This window comes from Pseudomyrmex gracilis, unplaced genomic scaffold (assembly GCF_002006095.1).
Source record: "Pseudomyrmex gracilis isolate BER0280 unplaced genomic scaffold, ASM200609v1 scaffold_0, whole genome shotgun sequence".
Taxonomy (NCBI): Eukaryota; Metazoa; Arthropoda; class Insecta; order Hymenoptera; family Formicidae; genus Pseudomyrmex; species Pseudomyrmex gracilis.
In genome coordinates, this window is record NW_018020584.1 from 3,687,131 (window position 1) to 3,709,636 (window position 22,506).

The 22,506-nt window shown below is 36.5% G+C and overlaps 1 protein-coding gene across 9 annotated transcripts in view; it reads left to right on the forward strand.

Moving 5' to 3' along the window:
- LOC109851819 (inositol 1,4,5-trisphosphate receptor) overlaps positions 1-22,506 on the forward strand; it is a 39,358-nt gene that overhangs the window by 5,565 nt on the left and 11,287 nt on the right. For 3 of the 9 annotated variants that reach the window (XM_020422290.1, XM_020422333.1, XM_020422314.1), the window contains exons 2-25: positions 1,982-2,228; positions 12,287-12,357; positions 12,571-12,686; positions 13,127-13,213; positions 14,274-14,768; positions 14,973-15,111; positions 15,292-15,503; positions 15,634-15,960; positions 16,032-16,178; positions 16,276-16,577; positions 16,644-16,758; positions 16,835-17,004; positions 17,085-17,240; positions 17,318-17,468; positions 17,548-17,695; positions 18,281-18,307; positions 18,824-19,172; positions 19,237-19,402; positions 19,479-19,689; positions 19,765-20,306; positions 20,383-20,498; positions 20,601-20,736; positions 20,871-21,128; positions 22,282-22,359. In XM_020422290.1, coding sequence (XP_020277879.1) covers positions 2,131-2,228; positions 12,287-12,357; positions 12,571-12,686; positions 13,127-13,213; positions 14,274-14,768; positions 14,973-15,111; positions 15,292-15,503; positions 15,634-15,960; positions 16,032-16,178; positions 16,276-16,577; positions 16,644-16,758; positions 16,835-17,004; positions 17,085-17,240; positions 17,318-17,468; positions 17,548-17,695; positions 18,281-18,307; positions 18,824-19,172; positions 19,237-19,402; positions 19,479-19,689; positions 19,765-20,306; positions 20,383-20,498; positions 20,601-20,736; positions 20,871-21,128; positions 22,282-22,359 — 4,617 coding nt within the window. In that variant the 5' untranslated portion in view covers positions 1,982-2,130. The remainder of the gene's footprint in view (positions 1-1,981; positions 2,229-12,286; positions 12,358-12,570; positions 12,687-13,126; positions 13,214-14,273; positions 14,769-14,972; positions 15,112-15,291; positions 15,504-15,633; positions 15,961-16,031; positions 16,179-16,275; positions 16,578-16,643; positions 16,759-16,834; positions 17,005-17,084; positions 17,241-17,317; positions 17,469-17,547; positions 17,696-18,280; positions 18,308-18,823; positions 19,173-19,236; positions 19,403-19,478; positions 19,690-19,764; positions 20,307-20,382; positions 20,499-20,600; positions 20,737-20,870; positions 21,129-22,281; positions 22,360-22,506) is intronic. The other 6 variants (XM_020422323.1, XM_020422341.1, XM_020422360.1 and 3 more) reach the window with 4 other exon arrangements.

The following is a 22,506-nucleotide window of genomic DNA, read 5'->3' on the forward strand; positions in this document are numbered from 1 at the left end:
CTTCATTAGATCTAATAACTTCGAACGATCACGTGTTTTTCGATGAAAAGATTTTCTCAGTGTGTATCTCGATGCTCATTAACTTTTCGCCGCGTTGTCGGATTATTTATTTTACGACTGAAAGCCGGAGAGAGAGACTCACGTAATTCTTTCTTGTGTCATTTCTATGAATGTGATCCAAAAATAGCGCATTTGTCCGCGTATGAGATAACACATGTAGCTGTATAAAAACGTTTAGTAGTTTTTTTTGTTGTACGAAGCCAATACATTGTTGTTTCTACGTACGTACGACGACTATTTTTACAGATATTTTCTCGGTTTATTTTCCAGATAAAATATATATGTAATAAATCATATAAATCTATCTATATATTATCTCGATACATGTATTATTCTTGATTAATTTCAGTAAGTTTAATTGAATTTTAAATACAGCCGGATTGTACGATAATAAAATGTGACGTTCAGTCCGAGTAGAAATTTAATTAAAGTTAATTCGTCGTTATCGATTCCGCTATCTTAGCAAAAGACGGCAAATGCTATCGATTTTTTTTCAGTTTATTCCACGAATTCTAGATTGCACTTGAGTTACATCAAGTGGTTGTCGGTACATCTCAGAGCACATCGTTCCATCGATTCCTACCGCAAAAGTGGACCCGACCAGTAGTGGATTGCACCTACGGTTTTATGGTTGTTTACGTGAACGTTAAGGTTAAGGGTCAATTTAATTTAAAGAGAGTAAAGTCTCGGACAAAGTTCTTTCTCCTCTGTTCGAAGACACTCGATTGCAACAACAAATGTTTTTATCGGAAAGCTGTATCGCGATTCGTCGGTAAATCATTTCCAGACGATTGCACGGCCGATAGGATTTTACATCCTTTCGCTCTGCGCGTTGTATGCACGGGTATTGTTTTGCTGACGAATCGAGTTACGATTTAATTAAAAAGCGAGATTAACATCTTTACTTAAGCGACAAATGGATGAGATCCGTTTTCGTTTTATTTTTGTCTGAAATAAACATGCAAAAAATCAGAAACTTGCATGTTTATCGCGGTATTGTCACGCGAAAAACTATCTGTTCGCATGAATGAGAAAGGAAAAACGTCTCTTGCGACTGGTTGACTATCGCGTCTCAGATCTATTAGACGGATAACTTCATCTGGCAATTTGCGGGTGGCATTATTCAACAATTAAGTCTCGTTTGTTTGCACGCTAGCACGTAGTATTTATCGTGCAAAACGACTTCCAACGCTCGACGAAGTTTTCCAGAACATTCCTCTTAATAACTAGCGTCTATTCGTGGATCTCGTATTTAATGATAAAAGCGGCGCGAAAGTGCAGCTCTTAAGATAATAAATGATCGAATATACAACCGCGATGGTAGACCAACGTTATGGAAATATTTAGGTGTTTTATTTATAATGAAAGAGCACAAGAAATTTATTGTTACATTTTTAGAATTATGAGGTGATTTTCGGGACATGTTCTTCGAAATGAGTACGCGTGATGGCTTCTCGCAAACAAACAATGACGAAATGTACGTAATATACAAAAATATCCCTCGGTCGATTACATTTTACTGCAGCAGTTTTTTGCTTAAAAAAATATTGTACACTAGATTTTATTAGATCGAAACTACGTACACGTATTTCTTAAATTAAATTTTTTAAATTAAATATCATGTTAAAATAGATATATAGCAGTGTTTCTTGAGTTTTTAAACTCACAGTTTTGTTTTCAATTCTTTATCATTTCATGCAACATAATTTATTCAATCCAACAATGTTGTATAATAATAATTCATAATTTCTAGATTTCCGCTGTGATGTTTACTACATATATAATGTAAAAAGAAGAAAAAACACATAATGTGTTTTTTCTCGTTGTTGAATACGATTCCGATGTTTCCAAGTATCTTGTTCATTACACCAGTATTCCCTTCGGGTTTTTTCTTAATAATTGTTTATTTCGCTTCCCTCAGGAATGGCCATGAATAATTCACTCAGCTAAAGCGGCCAACGTGGAAGTTTCTCCTATTTGGTCACCGAGAGAGAGAGAGAGAGAGAAAGAGAAAGAAAGAGAGAGAGAGAGAGAAAGGAGAGAGAGCGACTCTAGGACGACGGCATCGAGATGGGCGAGCTTTTGGGATCCGCGAGCTTCCTTCACCTCGGCGATATCGTCAGCCTCTACGCCGAGGGAAACGTGTCCGGGTTTCTCTCCACTTTGGGGTAAGTGAATGACGACCAGTAAATAGAATTTCCCGGCAGTCTTTCTTCTCTTGAAGAGATGCCGAGCCATATTATTTAATCGCAACGCGTGCGCGGGTCTTTTCACGCGATCTGCGCTGAAAAGAGCACATTTTCGTGTCATGTCTTTTCTTTTCTCGTAATAAAGCGACAGCAGCTTCTGTTTACTCTTTTCAGAAGAACGAAATACGTTTGCAGTTGTCGGGAGAAATATGAAATTTTAGACTGTCATCTCTGTGGAGGAAATTACGGGTTAATAATAACATTTGTCTTTCTCTCTATAACTTTCAGATTTTTCACACGCATTAGAAGTTTCTTCGCTGAAAATAAATATTTTATATTTCACGCGGACAAATAAAATGAATTGGTGGAACACTTTATTTTCTTATTTATTAATGAAGTACGCGATAAAATATCAGAGTTGATTGATACGATATTAAAAAATTAAAAAATAAAGTCACAATTTGTACAACAAGATGTTTGTAACATTTTTATTTGTGGAATGGCGAAAAAATTAAATTTTGTCTACACATATAAACGTAAATTGTTTAGAAGCTTTGTATTGATTTTAGAAACGCGCGCTCGAAAATATGTATAATATATTCTTGAACTTGAAAAGTTTGCTTGATAATAAAATGGTTATGTAACAAGTATTGTTATGAGGAAGAGAAACGGAAGCGCATCAGAACTTATCTCAATAGTTTGCGTTATTTGATGGCATCAAAAAAAGCCAGTTTTGAGAAGTAGTGGCTTATTCACCGTCCGACCAAAATGTGTCCTCTGACCTTAGATTTATCTATACAGATTGCGTCCTCCATTCGAGGTTACTGACTATCGTATATCCGCATATTTCTATATCAATGCTATTCAAGGATACTAACTACGTCAAAAATGGCAAAAATGAAAACGAAAAAATTATCAGAAATGATTATCAATATTTGATGTAAAAAATGTTTTTATTGATATTTTGTAAATGATCATTTTTGAAAAAGCTATTTAAACAACATTTAGCAATATTATTCAAAGTTTGCAAAACAAATTTTGTGCAGAACTTTTTACAGATTGTGTCTATATATTGTGGGAGAAAAAGAAAAGAAACTTGAGAGAATTTCTTGTTCTTCTGAAATTAAATTACAATCCAATTATATAATCAACTTATGTAGTCAGTGTTTTTGAAGTTTATTATTGGTATTTGAGGCGTTGATTTCATGTTGTAAATACACACGTGTAATTACAGTGTATTATAAATACCGCAAAAAACTAATAAGAATTACACGACTATTTATTATGCTACACGGATTTGTCATGTTTTACATTTTGCATCGCGTGAATTTCAGCGACGTAATAACTTCGTAGAAGTTCGCGTCAGATTTGTATCAAAATACTTCTTTTTTCACGCAACAAGTGCTGCACACAAGCGAGAGATTATGCTCGCTCGTACCTGTTTATTTATCTCGCATTCTGGTTCGACGTGAAGTTAAAAGGTTTCCGTTAACTTCATGCGCACATTTGCTTTGCATTTTTGACGTATTTCGTAATGCAAATGTCACTCTTGGAAAAATAACATTTTTTATAGTTTTAAATTTTGTCCATTCTTTATCTCAATCTGTATAATCACGATTTTATACACTCTTAATTTACACAATAAATTTACAAAACTTGCGAGAACCAAGACACCGTGCAAGAAATTTATTTTCGATATCAGAGAGCGACAAAAATAAAATTTTGTCGTATCCAACTTTTTTTTAAATCTATTTTTGCGCGCGTCAAAGCGTTTTTAATTACAATTTGACACTTTTGTGACGCGCGCGTTCAATGTGCGCAGGCAATCTTACGCGGAAATTGTGTCAATTATTCCATCGCGCGCACAGGAGTTCCATCTTCTTCGCTAATAAGAGGTCGCGTCTGAAAGGTGTAAAGTTTCTTCCGCGATGCAGAGAATGACGTTAAAATGAGAGAGAAAGAGAGAGTCACGCAGGTCCTGCGTCAATATGAGTTTCGCAGTATATTATTAAATTCGCACCTGCGTACAAGACTCGCGATCGATGAGCAATTATTTTACCCGACTTTGCCAACGTTCCCGTCGTCGTCGTTGTCGTGGCTGGTCGTGTGGATGTATATTACCCGCGCACTGATGAACTCGACAAGTCGACGTCACATAATCGCCGGCTAATAAGGCGAGGATCTCTCTTTGTGTAATCCGACGATCTGCGCAGATTTTCTCAAAAGGATATACGCGCATTAAACTACACCGTAACGAGTCGATATATACATATCTCGTGAGATCCCGCTCTGATTACGAACGGGGAAAATAAATGATCGCGGTGCGAGCACGAGGATGATTAATGAAAGTCGATTTCTGCGTCGATCGCTGCTAATATAAATATAATGGCCATCTTTGTTCGCGTTATGATCGCAATGATTTCTGTATTATTAATAAAAGATAAGAAAGGATGTGCTTTAAAAATGGTAAAATATATGGCTGTCTTTTAGCAACTGAGAGAACAATTTTACGCGCGCGATACTAATAAAACTCTCTGCTCAAGCTGCAATATTTCATGAAATATTTGGGTTGCTCAGGAAAAAGTTTATCGGCGTTTTAAAATGATTTGTTTTTTTATTTTCTATCATATTGGAATATATAACTGAAAGAGTATCATAAAACTGCACTCAACAATTTTTACCGCTTATTCTAGTACTTAAATGATTTATGTAGCGTTTTTTAGAGACTTTAAAATTTATATTTCAACGACACGTACCTTGAACTAAAATCTTTTTTAATAAATTTTATTCAAATATTCTGGAGTTCAGACTATTCTAGTCGGAGAGTTCGAGTAAAATGTTTAATATTGTATGCGCCATTGATCGACGATTTTTTCGAGTAGATATATATTTACACGATCATGCAAATCTATTGATAGATCTTTAACTTGCAAAGTCAACTTACGACGCCGCTCTTTCTACCGCTTTTCTTTCATTTCTATTGTTGAATTATAAAGCACTTGTTTGGTGTTGAAGATTTCTGTTGTTCTATTGGTCACGAACTTCCGTGCGCGAATTTTAAGTATACACATCGATGATAATAATTGAAAATTAAATATTTTTTGTATTTTGTTTGCGGAAATTATTGTCGCAATACGAACCACCGATTAAGTTTAAGCAGTCGATGTTTTAATCACGAGATTTTGTTCACAAAAAATGTGCCGCGTCAAAGAAGTCTGTGTGTTCAATAAAAATTTGAGCATTGACACAACTGAAATGAAATGCGGAAAGCAGAAAAGAACGAGAAAAAATCTGTCTGTATAATTGATACACAGCGGCGTTCCATGTTTTCGAGAGCACGATATTTTCGGATGCTCGAAGCGGGTGCGGAGGGTTATATCGTTGTTCGTATAAAATGAGTCTTGTAGTCCTCGTTCGTCGCTGGTTCGCGCATCGCGCTCTTAGAGAATCTCATTTTGCTCTTTATCGTTCGTTTGATGCATCTCGGGCATAAAAGTTTTTCCGCGGAAACAGAGGAACATGGAAGCGGGAGCCATTAAACGGTCGAGCGTTTCGATCGAGCTGTAGGATGAAAATGTAGGTCACACACGTTTCGCCCAGTTCGCTCTTTGCGCTCATGAATGAATGCGTTCTCGAGTGAGATCGCGCGGATCGTGTTCGAGAGAGAGAATTTGAAGTGCATGCTATCTATGGCCTTTCCACATCCAGTATCTGCACTTGAAAAGAAGATGAAACTTCGAAATATTACTGGTTTTGACATATTTATGTTTCTCTAAAAAGTCAGAAACAAAAATCTCTAAATCTGACGTGTGCAATGACAAAATTTAAATAGCAAAAAATATGACTGTTTGAAAAATTGCGGTTCTCTCAACACAGAAAGTTTTTATTATTTTTATCGAAAAACATAAAGTGTCAGATTGAAAAACCTTGAAACTATGGAATAGAACGATCAAAGCTTTGTAGTGTTTTATTATACATACAAGTCACAAGTTGATTATTAAATTTATTTCTATTGTTTAAAAGTTGTAAAACTACGTGGTTAAGCAAATATAAATATATATACTTTTTGGAACATTTATGCTACATTTAGATTTCCTGAAGAAACAATGTTTGTTTGGATTCTCAGCAACAGATGATACTCGCATCGGAACGCGTTTATACACTTTAATGTTTTACGATCGAATATCATATGTGTTTTTTTTTTTATTGTAATCACAGCTCTCTTTTAAGTTCTCAAAAACGTTTAGATTTATCACACTCGGAATTGCGTGACGTACACGTATATGTGTACGTGTATATGCAAACACGCAACGCTACGAGAGAGAACGACGCGTTGCGTGCCGCCTTTCACTTTCCTAATTGCCGTTCGACGCGTACAGCTACACGAAATTGATTGGACAATCGAGAGAACTTTGCGTGTGTTTCGAAACCGGCGAGATTATTCAACACACCGAAGAAAAGATTGTAATTTGCGTTTCAATGTCGGTAAACGCGCACGAAATTGTTTGACAGTAACGCAGTCCCAACGGCGCGGATGTGTGTTCGCGCTGTATGTCCACTCGCGTCGAGGACTTTAACGACGTTGATGTAACGGAATTATTTCCCCAGAAGCTGTGATTAGATTGCCCTTATTTTTCGACCACAAAGCAGGTCGGAATCACGTTGGATTCCGCGTTGATCTCAACTCGGGAGCAACTATGACTCTTTCTGTATTAAAGATACATCGTTTGATCGTACATATGCATTCTCATAAATTAAAGAGATACATGATGATAAATGATGTATTTCCAACTACAAAGAGTTGGCGCTTAGCCATCGAGTGTATAATAACTTACAAGAGATTGTGGATTGTGCGTGTGGCGAGTTTTGACGATCAAGTGAAGATGACAATCGCGCGAGTCAATATCGTCTCGAGTTTTGTCGCGAACACAATTTTGAAGACTTTGTGTATCGACACGCGCGACGAGGATTGTAGATTTTTGCAAACTGCAAACCGGCATCTCGCCGCCGGCATTGATAATTATCGGGTACAGTGTCTGCGCAAGGTGTGCGTTATGCAAGATCAATTTGTGAAGGTGACGTTTGCGAGCTTGCATCGTCACTTCGACGCGCGCGTCTAAATCATTTTATTCTCGTTAACATCTCGTTTTTCTCTTTTTTTTTTTTGCTTTTTTTTTACTTACTTGTAAAGATCCACGTACAGTCGCGCGATAAATCGATATTCTTAGACGCTAATCGCTTTACGCGACTTTCCTGTCGATAATAGACCACATGTTTGAATGAGCGCAAAAGTTTTGATGAATGTCGCGATAGGAAAATAGATCGAGTAATTTTGTTAAAAACAATTTATTTATTTATTTTATCTCGTACACACAACAGCGAAGATATAATAACAATAACAATGAGAATTAATTGGTAGAATGAATAAATTGTTTTTAAATAAAAATCACTTGGTTTCGTGTTTCTATTGCGAAATTCGTCAAAACTTTTGCACTCATCCAATACATGAATGACAATCAGTTAATTTGCATCGTCTCTTCAACGAAAACCAGTTCGTTCCAGAACTCGTTTGTCCCTTTTAACGCGCGAGAACTATAAATCAGTAACATACTCTACTAATACTTTATGGGATACAGTTCCGAGATATTGTCTCGCGTTTAATGCGGCCGTCGCGCGGCATGAATTTGTGGCGTAATTTATTCATAACACACCGGTATTCGGTAGCATTACGCCTGTCATGTATACAATCCATTACGAATTAGAATTTCTTCCCGCTATATAAACACACATGTAAAGTTTGTTTTTTTTTTTTATGTTGTGTGTTTACGCACGAAAATGTGATGCGTGACAAATTTACGGTTCGTAAGAATCTGTGATGCTTTATTATTCTGTTTTATTTTATCGAGAAAGTATTCTGTATTTTTTGGTGATTACTTTATTGTTTATTTTATTTTCTTAGAATATTGTAAAGAATCTCACTTTTTTTTCAACCGCAGCTCCGTTTTTTTTTAAAACGTGCAAGTTTTATTCGATGCGTAATAACGTATCGTTGTCGAGATATCGTACATATTGTGCGTACTACTGGCACAATCATTTTCTGACATTGTTTTCTCTGTGCGAGCGTCAAGCATCAAACCGGATCGATTTACGGTATTCCCCGAGTTGGCGTAATCACGTCCCGAGATTGATACAAGCAAACGCGGATAACGCGACGTGTAATTCGCGCCGTTCTCGCAACGGCCGATTTTCAATGCGCCGTTGATAGAGCGTCTAATTCTCCCGGTGTCTCTCTCGCTCGATGCAACGTCCGAATTTCGAGCGCATTTGTCAACTTTTTGTTTTGCCGAACAACCGATGCGGCATCTCGCACGCTGCTAGATGAAAGGATCTGTAATTAATGTTCGCGCGCGCGGAACAGCGACCGTTTCGCGAAAAGCCGGCGAAAATAATTATCCGCGGGAACTCGTGATCATAAATTCGCGTGATTTTCGAGTTTAATATCTTCATCAATCACGACGATGTATTTTGGAACGGGGCTTTTATCCTCTTTTTGCCACCTTTGTGCGGAGTATTTTAACACATTTCTATATTGGATATTGATACAATAAAAAATGGTTTTTATGCTAGACGTTAACATGCGCGCTCGCTATAATGACGTGGAATACGGGGAAGGAATTTTGGAAGGGAAATTTTTGTATTTATTTCGCAGGTTTTTGTTGCTGACGTGATGAAAACTACTGGTTTGAACAGATTCGTTAAATTTTCGTGCCATTCCACGCGCACATGTGTGTTGTAATTTAGCAAATTTCTGAATTACACGCGTAGACGCGTAATTTAGTTCAGAAATTAATTGAATTGAATGTATGCTCTCTCGTGATGACGCAAAACCAAATTATGTTCAAATTATTTCAAATAGACAGGATATAAACTGAATTAGTATTCATTAGATTGTTAATGAAAATGATTAATACGCCAGGAACAAAAATTTTCCACCTACGACTAATTGAAACATCTCTGACGTGGCGGCGAAATCGATTTCGCCTTTTTTGTTTTATTGTTTCAGAAAAACATTTCCGTGATTCATACCCGCGTCACTTTACATTCGCGAAGAGTTCGTGGTTGTTTTTTGTTTTTCGCGCGGAATTGTTTTTCGCTTTTATTAATCTCTCCGATAAATAAAAACATGAGAATGTCACGGGTGGCATATAACTCGCGGCGGCCGCCTAAAGAATTTATATTTTTATATTTGCAATTTTGCGCACGCTCGAGTTGCTCCGTCTTCCGCTTCATTTCTGATACACCAGCAACAAACACACACAGAGCAACAACTGCATGAGACAACGGTGTGTGATCCTCTTGTAATCCCAGCTGCGCTTGATGCAGAGCAGCTACGGCGACACGACGGACGGTGTTGTCGCTAGAAATAACAATATCGGATTTTGCCGTTCTGTAGCCGTCATAGCGTCTTCCGATCTAAATAATATTCTGAATTATGACGGCATCTCCGCGCGCCTGCTGAAATCTATTTTCGACACACATTTTCCACGCTCTCGCCGAAGAATACTTTCCTCTTCCGTCTCTTTAATTACTCGCGGCACTTACGAGGATGTAATCTCACTATTAGCGATGTTAGTACTTCGCGATAGGCGCTTAAATTGATGCGTTGATCAAGGTTTTCGGACGAATATATTTGTTGACCTTTATTTTTATGAGATTTTTCAGCCGTCTAAAAATAATATGGAACAAAAACGCGTTAATTTCCATTAGCGCGATCCAGTTTTGGAGCTGCGCCGTTTCTCCCGACCCAAGCCGGACGGAGGGGGGAGGCAGAGAGAATAATTTTACTCGCAAAACATTGAAGGGGAGAGCGCACAAACGTCAAACCACTTGACCCGTTACGTAAAAGCAAATCGAAATTGCGAATTTTTTTTCTCTCTTTCTCTCTCGCTCGCGGAGATTCCAGCAAGCGCGGCAGCATGGCGTTAATCACGACGGTGCATGGCAAAGCGCCATCGTTAATCATGCCAAGTACACATATTTGCGACACGCATGTGCCGCAGACACACACAATTATACACACACACGATACGAACATCTCTCTATCTCTCATTTTCCGCGCTCCCGCGTGTATTTGCACGTTGAGTGGAAATTCTTCGTACCGAGAGAGCGCTCCGGGTTTATTGTACTGCAATTGATCTATTGTTTTGGCAGCTCTTCGCCGGATTACGTTGTTTTATCACGAAGCGTGAGAAGGTCGATAAAACGTTGCATCGCGAGCGAAAAAATAAGTTTTAATTAATTGGGAAAACCGTTGCGAAAACACACACACACACATTCGTGCAGTTATATTTATCGCATTGTAAATTAGGAAAATATATTTGGACAATTGTTTAAACGAGAGTTTTATTCTTATTTAACCTTATTTTGAAGTTTATCGAACGTTTACTAAATGCTGCGCGCGCGCGACACTTATTTCATACTTATCATCAGCGTCATCGTGTTATCACAATCGTCGCAATGTTGTTGTCGGCGCAACTCGGAAGAGTTTCACATGAATGTGTTAACAAACAACTAGGTTTAATTGCAAAAACATTATTATGCAAGAGAATACAGTGATAAAGCAGACATTTATGTGAATTTGTGATTAAAATAAATGTCATCGTAATATAATAAAACAGTCTGAGTTGTTTGGACGAGCAGTTGTGCGACACGCATATTGTGATACGAGTCGCACACACAATATCGTGTAATAATTAACACAAAATTAATCGCGAGGATGTTTAACCTGCGTTTCTCGTTATCTTAATTATTGGCTCGCGTATAAGCCGAGATAAGCGCACGATGATATCTCAATTTGCACTAGATTGAGCCGCAATAGCCGTGCACGTGATATCATTAAGCTATGATTTCTATGTCATAAAAATCCTTCGTGACAACATACACACACGCGCGCGCGCGCACTTTAGTGCGCGATAGTTTCATAATATTCAAATTTAAATTTACACTAAATGCATGTACACGCGCGCGCGCGATACGTACTTTATTTATTTACTGAGACTTCTCTCGAGAGTTTAATCATAATGTATATACAAGACATGGGATTATCTGTGCGCGTTTCATTAATGTCAAACAGCAGGATCAATAGCTTGTCCAGTGTTTACCGAGTTGTGGAATCGCGTCTTTATCTTTACAAAAATACAGCTGCGTTCTACCTTGACATTTCTATTGTACTTTTTTCCAATGCTACGCATAGAGAGAAGATTATTACATAACGAAATACGATAGAAATATAGAATTAATATATATCGTCGAATATATTTCATGTAAAAAAAAAAACAAAGTTTATAATAAAATAGTGAGAAATGTATCGCGTCATACGCAACAAAAAGTACAAGGAAAACAAAGGTATTGGAACAACATAGTGGCGAATATTTAGTTTCACGTTTTTTCTTTTACTATGCTTTGGCATTTTGTGGAAGCAATTTTTCGCCTGTGATTATGCGTGCGAAAGAAAAGCTTTCTCTTTCTTCTTTTACACAACGCTTTAAAGCTACCAGACGAGGCCAGAGCTTGCCTCAATATCGACCCGTACTGGCATTTCACTCCGCCTGGACCACAGTTATTTAACGATGGTTCGCCCGCAGTATCGACATTGCATAGTTGCGAAGCCGGAGGTGTGGCCATTATATCTGAATCACATTGGAACTTCGTGTTATTATCAATATTACACGATGTAATACTCAATAATACGATTGAACTAATCACTGCGAACACAAAAAAAAAGTAAATAAATAGCGCGATGATAGATAAATGTGCGATTAATTACTTCTTATACAAAAGATATATTTTTTTATCGCGTATAATATAAAAGATAAGAACTATTATGCTTTTACGAGAGATGTTTTTTTCCCAGGTTTTTGAAGTGACTTTTTTAAATGAATATTGATGATTACTCTCTTGTTTAAAATTAAAATAACATTAACTCGTTTGCATGTTTGTCATTTCGTTTTTATTTGATTTTTATGTATTTCTTGCAGATTGGTCGACGACAGATGCGTAGTATGTCCCGAGGCGGGAGATTTAACGAATCCGCCGAAGAAATTCAGAGGTAATTTATTGTCTCAAGAAATTGAGATAAAAACATGCTTTTTAAATAAAGTCTAAATGCAACAATAAAAAATAAAAAATAAAAACAATTACAAAATTTATTCGTATAATTGTGTGTAACGATATCAATTTAAATTTTTCTAAATCATATCGCGAATAATCGAGCGAGTGTGTGATGCCGAAAAAATAACCACGATGGCAAATTGATTTTTAGATTGCCTCTTCAAAATATGTCCTATGAATCGATATTCCGCTCAAAAGCAATTTTGGAAGGCGGCGAAACAGAGCACGAGTTCGGGTACAGACGCTGGGTTGCTCAAAAGACTTCACGTAAGTTACAAAAAATATATTGCACCGTTTTGCTATAATCCACTTTTTGAAAATTACGATAAAAGTATTGTACATTTGTGTGATACTCGTAACGTTCAAGAAATAAACTGCAATGTATACTGGATGTGTGTTTCGGACGTGGAAGATATCAATCCGACAACTTCGCCGCGTTCGCTGATTATTTAATCAATATTTTTCTGATTACATATCGTTACATTTGAATGCTTAACAATGTTTCAGTCTTTAAGAGTGATTTAATAAAGTATTTGTACATTTTGACGAGAAAGCCGGTATATCTCAGAATGCTTTCGAACATTTATTATTGATAAACAGATTGTCAAAACATTTATTTTTTTTAAATGTGCAGCACTAGTGCTGAACACATTTGTTTGTGCGATTACATGCTATAATAAATTTATTTCAAAAAATGTGTTATTTAGCATGCAGCCGAGATCGAGAAAAAACAAAACGAGACTGAAAACAAGAAACTCTTAGGCAGCGTAGTTTCGTACGGTAACGTCATACAGGTAAGTAAATAAATTTTTCTGTAAAAATCTCTTCCGAGTATATGATATTTTATTTAAAAGTACATCTTGGACGCTTTATATATGCTCGAGCGCATATTCTTATAACGTAAAAGGGCTGCTAGTTACATGTATAATAATAGATTTATCAATATCGCGTTATAGGGGAGCGGTTTTCCCTCTCGTCGTCGTTTTTTTGCAGAACGATCATAAAAACCGTTTGGTACATCGTATTGGCATAGTTATCTGCCTCGTATAGAGCGCCGCGATAAGTGCTTGCTAATTAACAAGTTTTCCTTTCCGTGCCGATAATGTGTCGAAAAATAGAACCTAACTTTTATGGCGCTCGAATGTGTGTCTAAAAAAGAATTTAATTTTCTTTTTATATTAAAGCACACTGTTAAAGTTCAGAAACAGCTTTTTTGATCATTGATTAACAAAACGTCAATGCTTATAATAACGTGATGTATATATACATATATATATATATATATATATATATATATATATATATATACACATGTGCATATGCATGTATATATATACATGCATATATATATATATATATATATATATATATATATACATATATGCACATATAGTACATCTATAATATATAATATATACAGAAATTATATTCTCGATCGTAGCAGAGAGAGGTGCAGTGCATTAGGTGTTCAATTAATTTCTGCCACGAACGTACGGACTTTATTGAATTAACGAGGCACTTATCTTTCATTTTGTCGATGAACATTTTATGAGTTTTTATACACGCATATATCGATTGATGCATTATCCCAGTGTACACGTCACGTGCGTTTGACGTACAAATTTAATTACACGTGTTGTAACATTTACGTGTGTACGTGCTTGCGAAATTATACTTTAACGTAATAACTAATAACAGAAATTGGCCTGAATTACAACGCGGCAAACGTCGCGCATTTGTACGGTCAAGAGAGATTAATCGATATTGCCGGGAGCGTAAATAAATTTACACAACATTTGCGCAAATCGCGTCTTGTTATGATAATTGCGAATTTTTATATTTCGTGCGTGGCAGTTGCTGCATCTCAAGTCCAACAAATACCTGACGGTGAACAAAAGGCTTCCGGCGTTGCTGGAGAAGAACGCGATGAGAGTTTACCTGGACGCGAACGGCAACGAAGGCTCGTGGCTCTATATAACGCCGTTCTACAAGCTGCGGAGCAACGGCGACAGCGTTGTTGTCGGTGACAAAGTGATCCTGGAACCGGTGAACGCGGGTCGGCAGGGTCTTCATGTAGCCGCCAATTACGAGCTGAGCGACAATCCCGGCTGCAAAGAGGTCAATGTTGTGAACACGTCCACTTCCTGGAAAGTGACACTTTTTATGGAGCACCGAGAAAATCAAGAAGAAATTCTCAAGGGTGGTGATGTGGTGCGACTGTTTCACGCCGAGCAGGAGAAGTTCCTGACGATGGATGAATACAAGAAGAAGCAGCATGTGTTCCTCAGAACGACAGGAAGAACCAGCGCAACCGCGGCTACCAGCAGCAAGGCCTTGTGGGAAGTGGAGGTGAAACCAATTATGATCAAAAGAAAATAATTAATTAACAATTTTTTAATAAATGTGTGAGAATAAAAAATTCAATATAGATATTTTAAACAATTATATAAAATATTGTTTTAAATTTCGACATTTTAATGTTACGTTAAGTTTCGAATAGTCTGAGTTTTTAATTCTATTGTTTTCTCTTTTTACATATTGTTACATACATAGGTGGTGCAACACGATCCGTGCAGAGGAGGCGCCGGCCACTGGAATTCGCTTTTCAGATTCAAACATCTAGCGACCGGTCAGTATCTCGCTGCTGAGATTGATACGGACGAGCCACCAGAACGTGTAAAAGGCAAGCGCGGTATGATATAGAGTTTTTATTTTTATTTTGGGATTAATATGCTGAAATGTTGTTACATTCAACATATTAATCGAAAGCTTGATTCGTTATGGTTTTGGTTTTGATAAAAATGCTTAATATTTCACACTCAATAATATAACGGTGATTCAAACACTGTATTTTAACGACGGATTTTAATAGAACCACCTGGACCGGTCTACAGATTAGTATCGGTGCCGCACAGCAACGAGATTAGCTCATTATTCGAACTAGATCCCACAACTCTAACGCGCGGCGATAGTCTAGTACCGCAATCGTCCTTTGTTAGGTTACATCACATATGCACGAATACGTGGGTCCATTCAACAAGCGTGCCGATCGATAAGGATGATGAGAAGCCCGTGATGTCGAAGGTATTATATCATTGTTCAGCCAATTATACAATATGCGCGTCAGAAGTCTCAAGAAGTGAAATTTTAAGTTCAAAGATAAAAAATAAAAAATCATATTTTTACTCAAGGCGTGTTAAATTCTTGCTTTAAGGTGGGTTGCGCGATTAGTAAGGAGGATAAAGAGGCTTTCGCGTTGCGATCCGTATCGCCGGTCGAGGTGCGTGATTTGGATTTTGCGAATGACGCTTGTAAAGTATTGACGGCTATGAGCAGCAAACTAGAAAAGGGAACTATCTCGCACAACGAGCGGCGGGCCGTCATCAGCTTGCTGCAGGACATCGTGTACTTTATAGCCGGCTTGGAAAACGAACAGAACAAATCCGAGGCGTTAGAACTAATCGTCACTAATGCCGTGAGGGATCGTCAGAAATTATTGCGCGAGCAATATATTCTTGGCCAGTTGTTCAAAATATTGCAGGTATTTCGGAATCGGCATCGATTGCGCGAATTCCGCGCGGATAATAATATCTCAGAATACTTTAATTACAGGCTCCATTCCTGGAATCCGCGGAAGGCGAAGGACCATTTCTCAGAATAGAGGAGCTTAACGATCCGAGACACGCGCCGTATAAGTACATGTTCCGTCTGTGCTATCGAATACTCAGGCTCTCTCAGCAGGATTATAGGAAGAATCAGGTATCGCTGTGTGTTACGCGATACGATGAATTATACGAGAAGATCGAATTGTTCAAAAATTATTATATCAAAATATTTCATTTTGTTCTTCACTTAGGAATATATTGCCAAACATTTCGCGTTTATGCAAAAACAAATCGGCTACGATATTCTAGCGGAGGATACCATTACTGCGCTTTTGCACAACAACAGGAAGTTGCTAGAGAAGCATATAACAGCTGCCGAAATAGAAACGTTTGTGGGTCTTGTGAGAAAAAATATGCGTAACTGGCAGTCGAGATTTTTGGATTATCTGTCGGATTTGTGTATCTCCAACAAGAAGGCAATAGCCGTAACGCAGGAGTTAATTTGCAAAAGCGTGCTCAGCGAAAAGAACAAGGACATTTTGATAGAAACCAAGTAAGTAGTACGCGAAGCAATGTGCGAACTATGTCAATTTCTCTGATTCGTTTGAATTCACTTCAGAATGGTGAAGACGCAGATGGAAGTCGAGGATATCGATGAGAAGCAAGAAAATACCGAACCGAAAACCACAGTCATAGAGGAGTTCAACGTCATATTGGAATGGCATAATGAATCCGTTAGTATGGTTAAAAATACGGTTCATTGAAATATAATATGTGTGCAAATTGATGCGAGATGTGTGTTTAATGCAGAAATCTTTGAACGAGCTGTCACGAGGAGCGAAAATGGGAAATGCTCAGGACGCGGCGATATTAGATTATTACAGGCATCAATTAAATCTCTTTAGCAACATGTGCCTGAACAGACAATATTTAGCATTAAATAATTTGTCGCCGCATTTGGACATCGATCTTATACTCAAGTGAGTTGGGCGCTTGTTTCTCGTTGGTGGAAAACACTTTCGACTTTGTTTAACTACGCTGTTTTACCGTTTGCTTGCAGATGCATGGAAGACGAAACGGTCCCGTACGAACTGCGCGCATCGTTTTGCCGACTTATGCTGCATCTTCACGTGGACAGAGACCCGCAGGAACAAGTGACTCCTGTGAAGTACGCGCGTCTTTGGTCGGAAATCCCATCGAAAATGAGTATAAACGAGTATGTAAACAAAAAATAAGATGCACAAATATATTTATATGGAAAAAGAAACATGTTTAAAATGTTCAAAATTGCAGTTACGATACAAACAAAATGCCGGATGAAAACAAAGAAGCGGTTCGTACCAAATTTAGTTCGACGATCACGTTTGTTGAGGATTATCTCTGTAACGTGGTTGCAAAAATGTGGTCTTTCGGAGATCAAGAGCAGAATAAACTTACGTTTGAGGTAAAATCTTGATTTTTATTTCTTTGTAAAAACAAATTTATTTTTGTCTTGTATATGATAATTTTTCATTCGTTCACAGGTTGTTAAATTAGCGCGCGATCTAATTTACTTCGGATTCTATAGCTTTAATGATCTGTTGAGCTTAACAAAGACGTTGCTTAGTATTCTGGATTGCGTGTCCGAGAACGAATCGACCGATGGGAAACTACCTACGGGTGATATTGATTGTAAGTTTGATACAATTGTTTTTATTCGCTACGTTTTACGTACTTGCTACGTTTTATAAGACATAATCTACGAATTATTTTGTAACCGCTCCATGATCGAGATATATTTACGTCCATAAATCCCAGTAAGGAATATTTCATAATGAGATACTATTTCTCAATTCACTAATACATACATATATATATATATATATATATATACATATATATCACTCGCGCGCATGGTAGAAGTTTCGTAACCACAGTAAAGTTTGCCTTTCCTTGCGCTACTTTACGATCGATGTATCGATGTGTTGTGCCGACATAATATAAAATTTTCCCCGGAATTCCATTTTCAAATATTTGAGCAGGTGGTTTTACCAATTTAGTTTCATTGTATTTTTTGAAAATTTGTACATAATATTCTCTTTCGAATTGCTGTAATATATCGGTGTGTCTCGACGCTTTAGAAAGAGAAAATCTCCCTTGAAATCCCTCCCTCCTTATATATTTGGAATTATAGCAAATTATTCATAATATATATAGTAAATTGTTAAAAAAAAAAAAAAAACTAATACGCTTACTCTTGTAAATATTTCATCACAGCCGATACAGTGGATTCTGAGGAGGCAGGTAATATCCCATTAGAAAGCTTGTTGAAAGCCACTTAAATCGTGTGTGACATACGGAATGCATATTATGTGTAGCCAGAGTTTGCATGCAATCTTAAGTACTGTACAAAGTAGAAAGCTTTAATTGCTCAAACGTAAAGCGTGTTTTCACCACATTAGTGTTTCAAACATTATTTTAAGAACACAAAAAGTATATTTTTAGATAAGTAATATATAACATATTTTTAAGTAATGTAATGTAGATTATCTCAATTTAACATTTGTGAACACTATTTTATTTCATTATTTACTTTATGGGGTAAAACTTCTTTGTCTTTTGTAGCAACTAACAGAATAAAACGTGTTATTTTCTATGAAGTTTGTGTAAAAAATGATACTTTTTAACATAAATAAAATTTGTTTACTGCACTGTGACTTAAACGATATATATTTAATTATTACGTATTATCTCGTTAGTTTGTTTCATTTACTTATTGACTTCATATGAATGTGTATTCTTCATGGTATGTTTGAATAGCTGAAGGAGGCATTCTCAGATGCATCGGCGACATGGGTGCTGTGATGACGAGTTTAACATTAGGACCGGCCGGTCAAGTGCTACCAAGCTCCTCTCCAAGACCAAAGCCACTAATGAAAAAGGAATATCCCTTGGTGATGGACACCAAGCTTAAAATAATCGAAATTCTTCAGTTCATTTTAGACGTTCGATTGGACTATAGAATTTCTTGTCTCTTGAGCATATTCAAACGCGAATTCGATGAGACAGCGTCAACGGCTTCTGAGAAAACTGGAGATGTAACTCTAGGACAAAAGACCATTGATTTAGAATCAATTGGCGCGCAAGCAGAAGGAATATTCGGCAGCAGGTATAATATATTTGTGGATGCGATGAACAAGTGTCACTCTTACGAAGAAATATATATCTTTCAGCGAGGAATGTGCAGCGCTCGATTTAGACGGTCAAGGTGGTAGAACATTTTTGCGCGTTTTACTGCATTTGGCAATGCACGATTATCCTCCATTGGTCTCTGGATCTTTGCATTTGTTATTTAGACACTTTAGTCAAAGACAAGAAGTTCTGCAGGCGTTTAAACAGGTTAAATATTATCTCAATAAAAATTAATAAATTTATTGTTGAGAAAAACATTGATAGCAACGATTGTGGTTAACAGGTGCAGCTTTTAGTTTCTGATAGCGACGTAGAGTCTTACAAACAGATAAAAGCGGACTTGGATGTTTTGCGTCAGTCCGTCGAGAAGTCCGAGCTGTGGGTGTACAAGTCCAAAGCGACAGAGGAACATGGTAACAAAAAGAAAAAAAGTAAAGAAGAGGAGGACGAAGCGCCTCGCAAAGCGCCTCCCTTATCTATATCGGATAAACAAGGTTTATTTTAAAGAATTGGTTTAGTTTACAAATTTTTTATGCGAGAAATACACATGTTTCATTTATTTTTCAAAGGTTCTGCTATCGATCTGGATATCGGACCGCCATTACACGCCGATCAAGCTGAAGAATATAGAAAAATTCAGCAGATACTAATAAGAATGAACAAACTATGCATTCAAACTCTACCGGGTGGCCAGGTGAAGGCACGCAAACATGAACAAAGACTTTTGCGAAATGTCGGGGTACACACTGTGGTGTTAGATCTGTTGCAAGTTCCATTCGACGCCAAGGAAGACGTCAGGATGAACGAATTGATGCGTTTGGCGCACGATTTTTTACAAAACTTTTGTCTGTCCAATCAACAGAATCAGATTCTTCTGCACAAGCAATTGGATCTCTTCTTGAATCCCGGTATAAGAGAAGCGCAGACAGTGTGCAGTATATTTCAGGACAATTCCATTCTGTGCAATGAGGTCAGTGCGAAGGTCATACAGCACTTTGTACATTGCATAGAGACGCACGGAAAGCACGTGCAGTATTTGAAGTTTCTGCAAACTATAGTAAAAGCTGAAAATCAGTTCATCAGAAAGTGTCAAGAAATGGTGATGCAAGAGGTAACACACACTTTTTATATTATTAAAACATATGGCTCTGTGAAAGATTTTTCAACTTTATTTTTGTTTTTTTTAGTTAGTTCAAGCAGGAGAAGATGTTTTGATTTTTTACAATGATAGGTCTTCCTTCAATCATTTCGTAGAAATGATGCGATCTGAAAGACATCGAATGGATGAAAGCAGTCCTCTTCAGTAAGTTATATTTTTAATACGAGACGCGATATATTTTCGTATTTATTTATCTATTTCAACATTTACTAATGAGAATTATAAAAATTAACATGCGTGTTTCAGATATCACGTAGAATTGGTGAAACTTCTAGCTTGTTGTACGATGGGCAAAAACGTAAACACTGAAATTAAATGTCACAGTCTCTTGCCACTGGATGATATTGTGGCTGTCGTATCGCATCCGGACTGCATACCAGAAGTAAATTTATTACTTCGGAGATATTTAGAGAATTATATTTAATTATATGAAATATTAATATTTAATTATATAAAAAAATATATATATAAAAGGTATCTCTACGATTTTATAATTTGTATTTTTTTAAATCTCAGGTCAAGGAAGCATATATCAATTTTCTCAATCACTGTTACATTGATACGGAAGTAGAGATGAAGGAGATTTATACTTCTCATCATATGTGGTCTTTATTCGAAAAGTCTTTTATAGTTGATATGGGTTTAATTGCTTCGTCCACTCATGATCGGGAACACGCGGACACAGCTTTGGAGACTTACGTGACGAGTTGTTTAATGAACATCATATCTACGTTTTTCAGCAGTCCGTTTTCCGATCAGAGCACGACCGTACAGGTAATGTTCCATATTGCATTACGAGAAAAAATATTATCTTCAATGATACATATATTATATATACACACATACACAAATCTATATATTTCCTCTTTTAACTGATCTGTATGTTACAATATTTTGTCAGTATATTTATTTCACTTGTGGGTGAATATATAATAATAATCTACTGGGTCGATATATTTAACGTATTGTTCAACACTAAATTTTTATTGCAAATGTGTTCACTTTAATGGGTGAAATCTGGGAGATTCACGCTTTTAAACTTAATGTTAACGAGATTTATGTGGTGTATTTTAGCACCTTATTTTTTTGGTGGAAATTTTTTCGCACAATTTTTATTCACAAGAAAAGAGTATGATCAATGTAATCCTTGTTTATTCAACTTATTACACTATTTTCTCTTACAGAGAAAAAATTTTTACTCTAAGAAAGAGATGGCTTTACAGTCATCTACCTATGTTATATACATATATATGTTATGTATAACATATGTTACATATATATATATATATATATATATAAACACATATAACTTATATATTATATTTATATATAAATTTTATTAATTATATATTAATATAAGTTTTTTGTACTTTCTGCTTAAGAGGATTAGACAAAATGGCACAACACAGCTATAGGACAACAAACATGTTCTACTTAGCGTCAAATATACGGAGAATATACATATTGATTTTAACAATCTCTGCTTTGCATGAAAACACATAAAATTAAGTTTATTTACTGACCAAGTACACACACATGCATAAGAGAAAAAAATTTATATTTTTTTTTTCTTAGCTTTGAGAAATTATATTTTTTAGTTGAATTATAATGAATATTATTAAAAGGTTTTCCATTGAATTAATTCGCGCAACATTAGATCTCGAAATGATTAATCTGAGTTATAGTAACTTATACAATTTTTGTACGTAATTCTTCATAATTATTGATCAAACATACAATTTATATTTTTTTTATTATCAATTATTGTATTGTATGGTGTGTGCTTGGTTATTGCTGATTGCATCAGCGGCATGTTCTGTGTTTTTGGCATGCAACACCTGGTCTTCTTTGAATCAACAACGTTGGTTTATCGGGTCTATGGGTGCTATCGATCTCTATGTATGGTGGTGGGTTGGTTTACTAATAGAAACATCTGCACGAGGCTAGACTGTATTGGAACATCAAGGAGTGCGATCGGAATACAGATAATAATCTTTCTGGCGATGTGAGTATCGAATGCTAGAGTCTTCTTTTTTAAGTTTGGATAAAAAAAAATCAATCAAAATATACCCAGCAAACAATTTCTGTTTTTGACAATTTCGGCTCAGACCTTGGCAACAGAAATTGTTTGCAGAAATGCTACAATACGGAA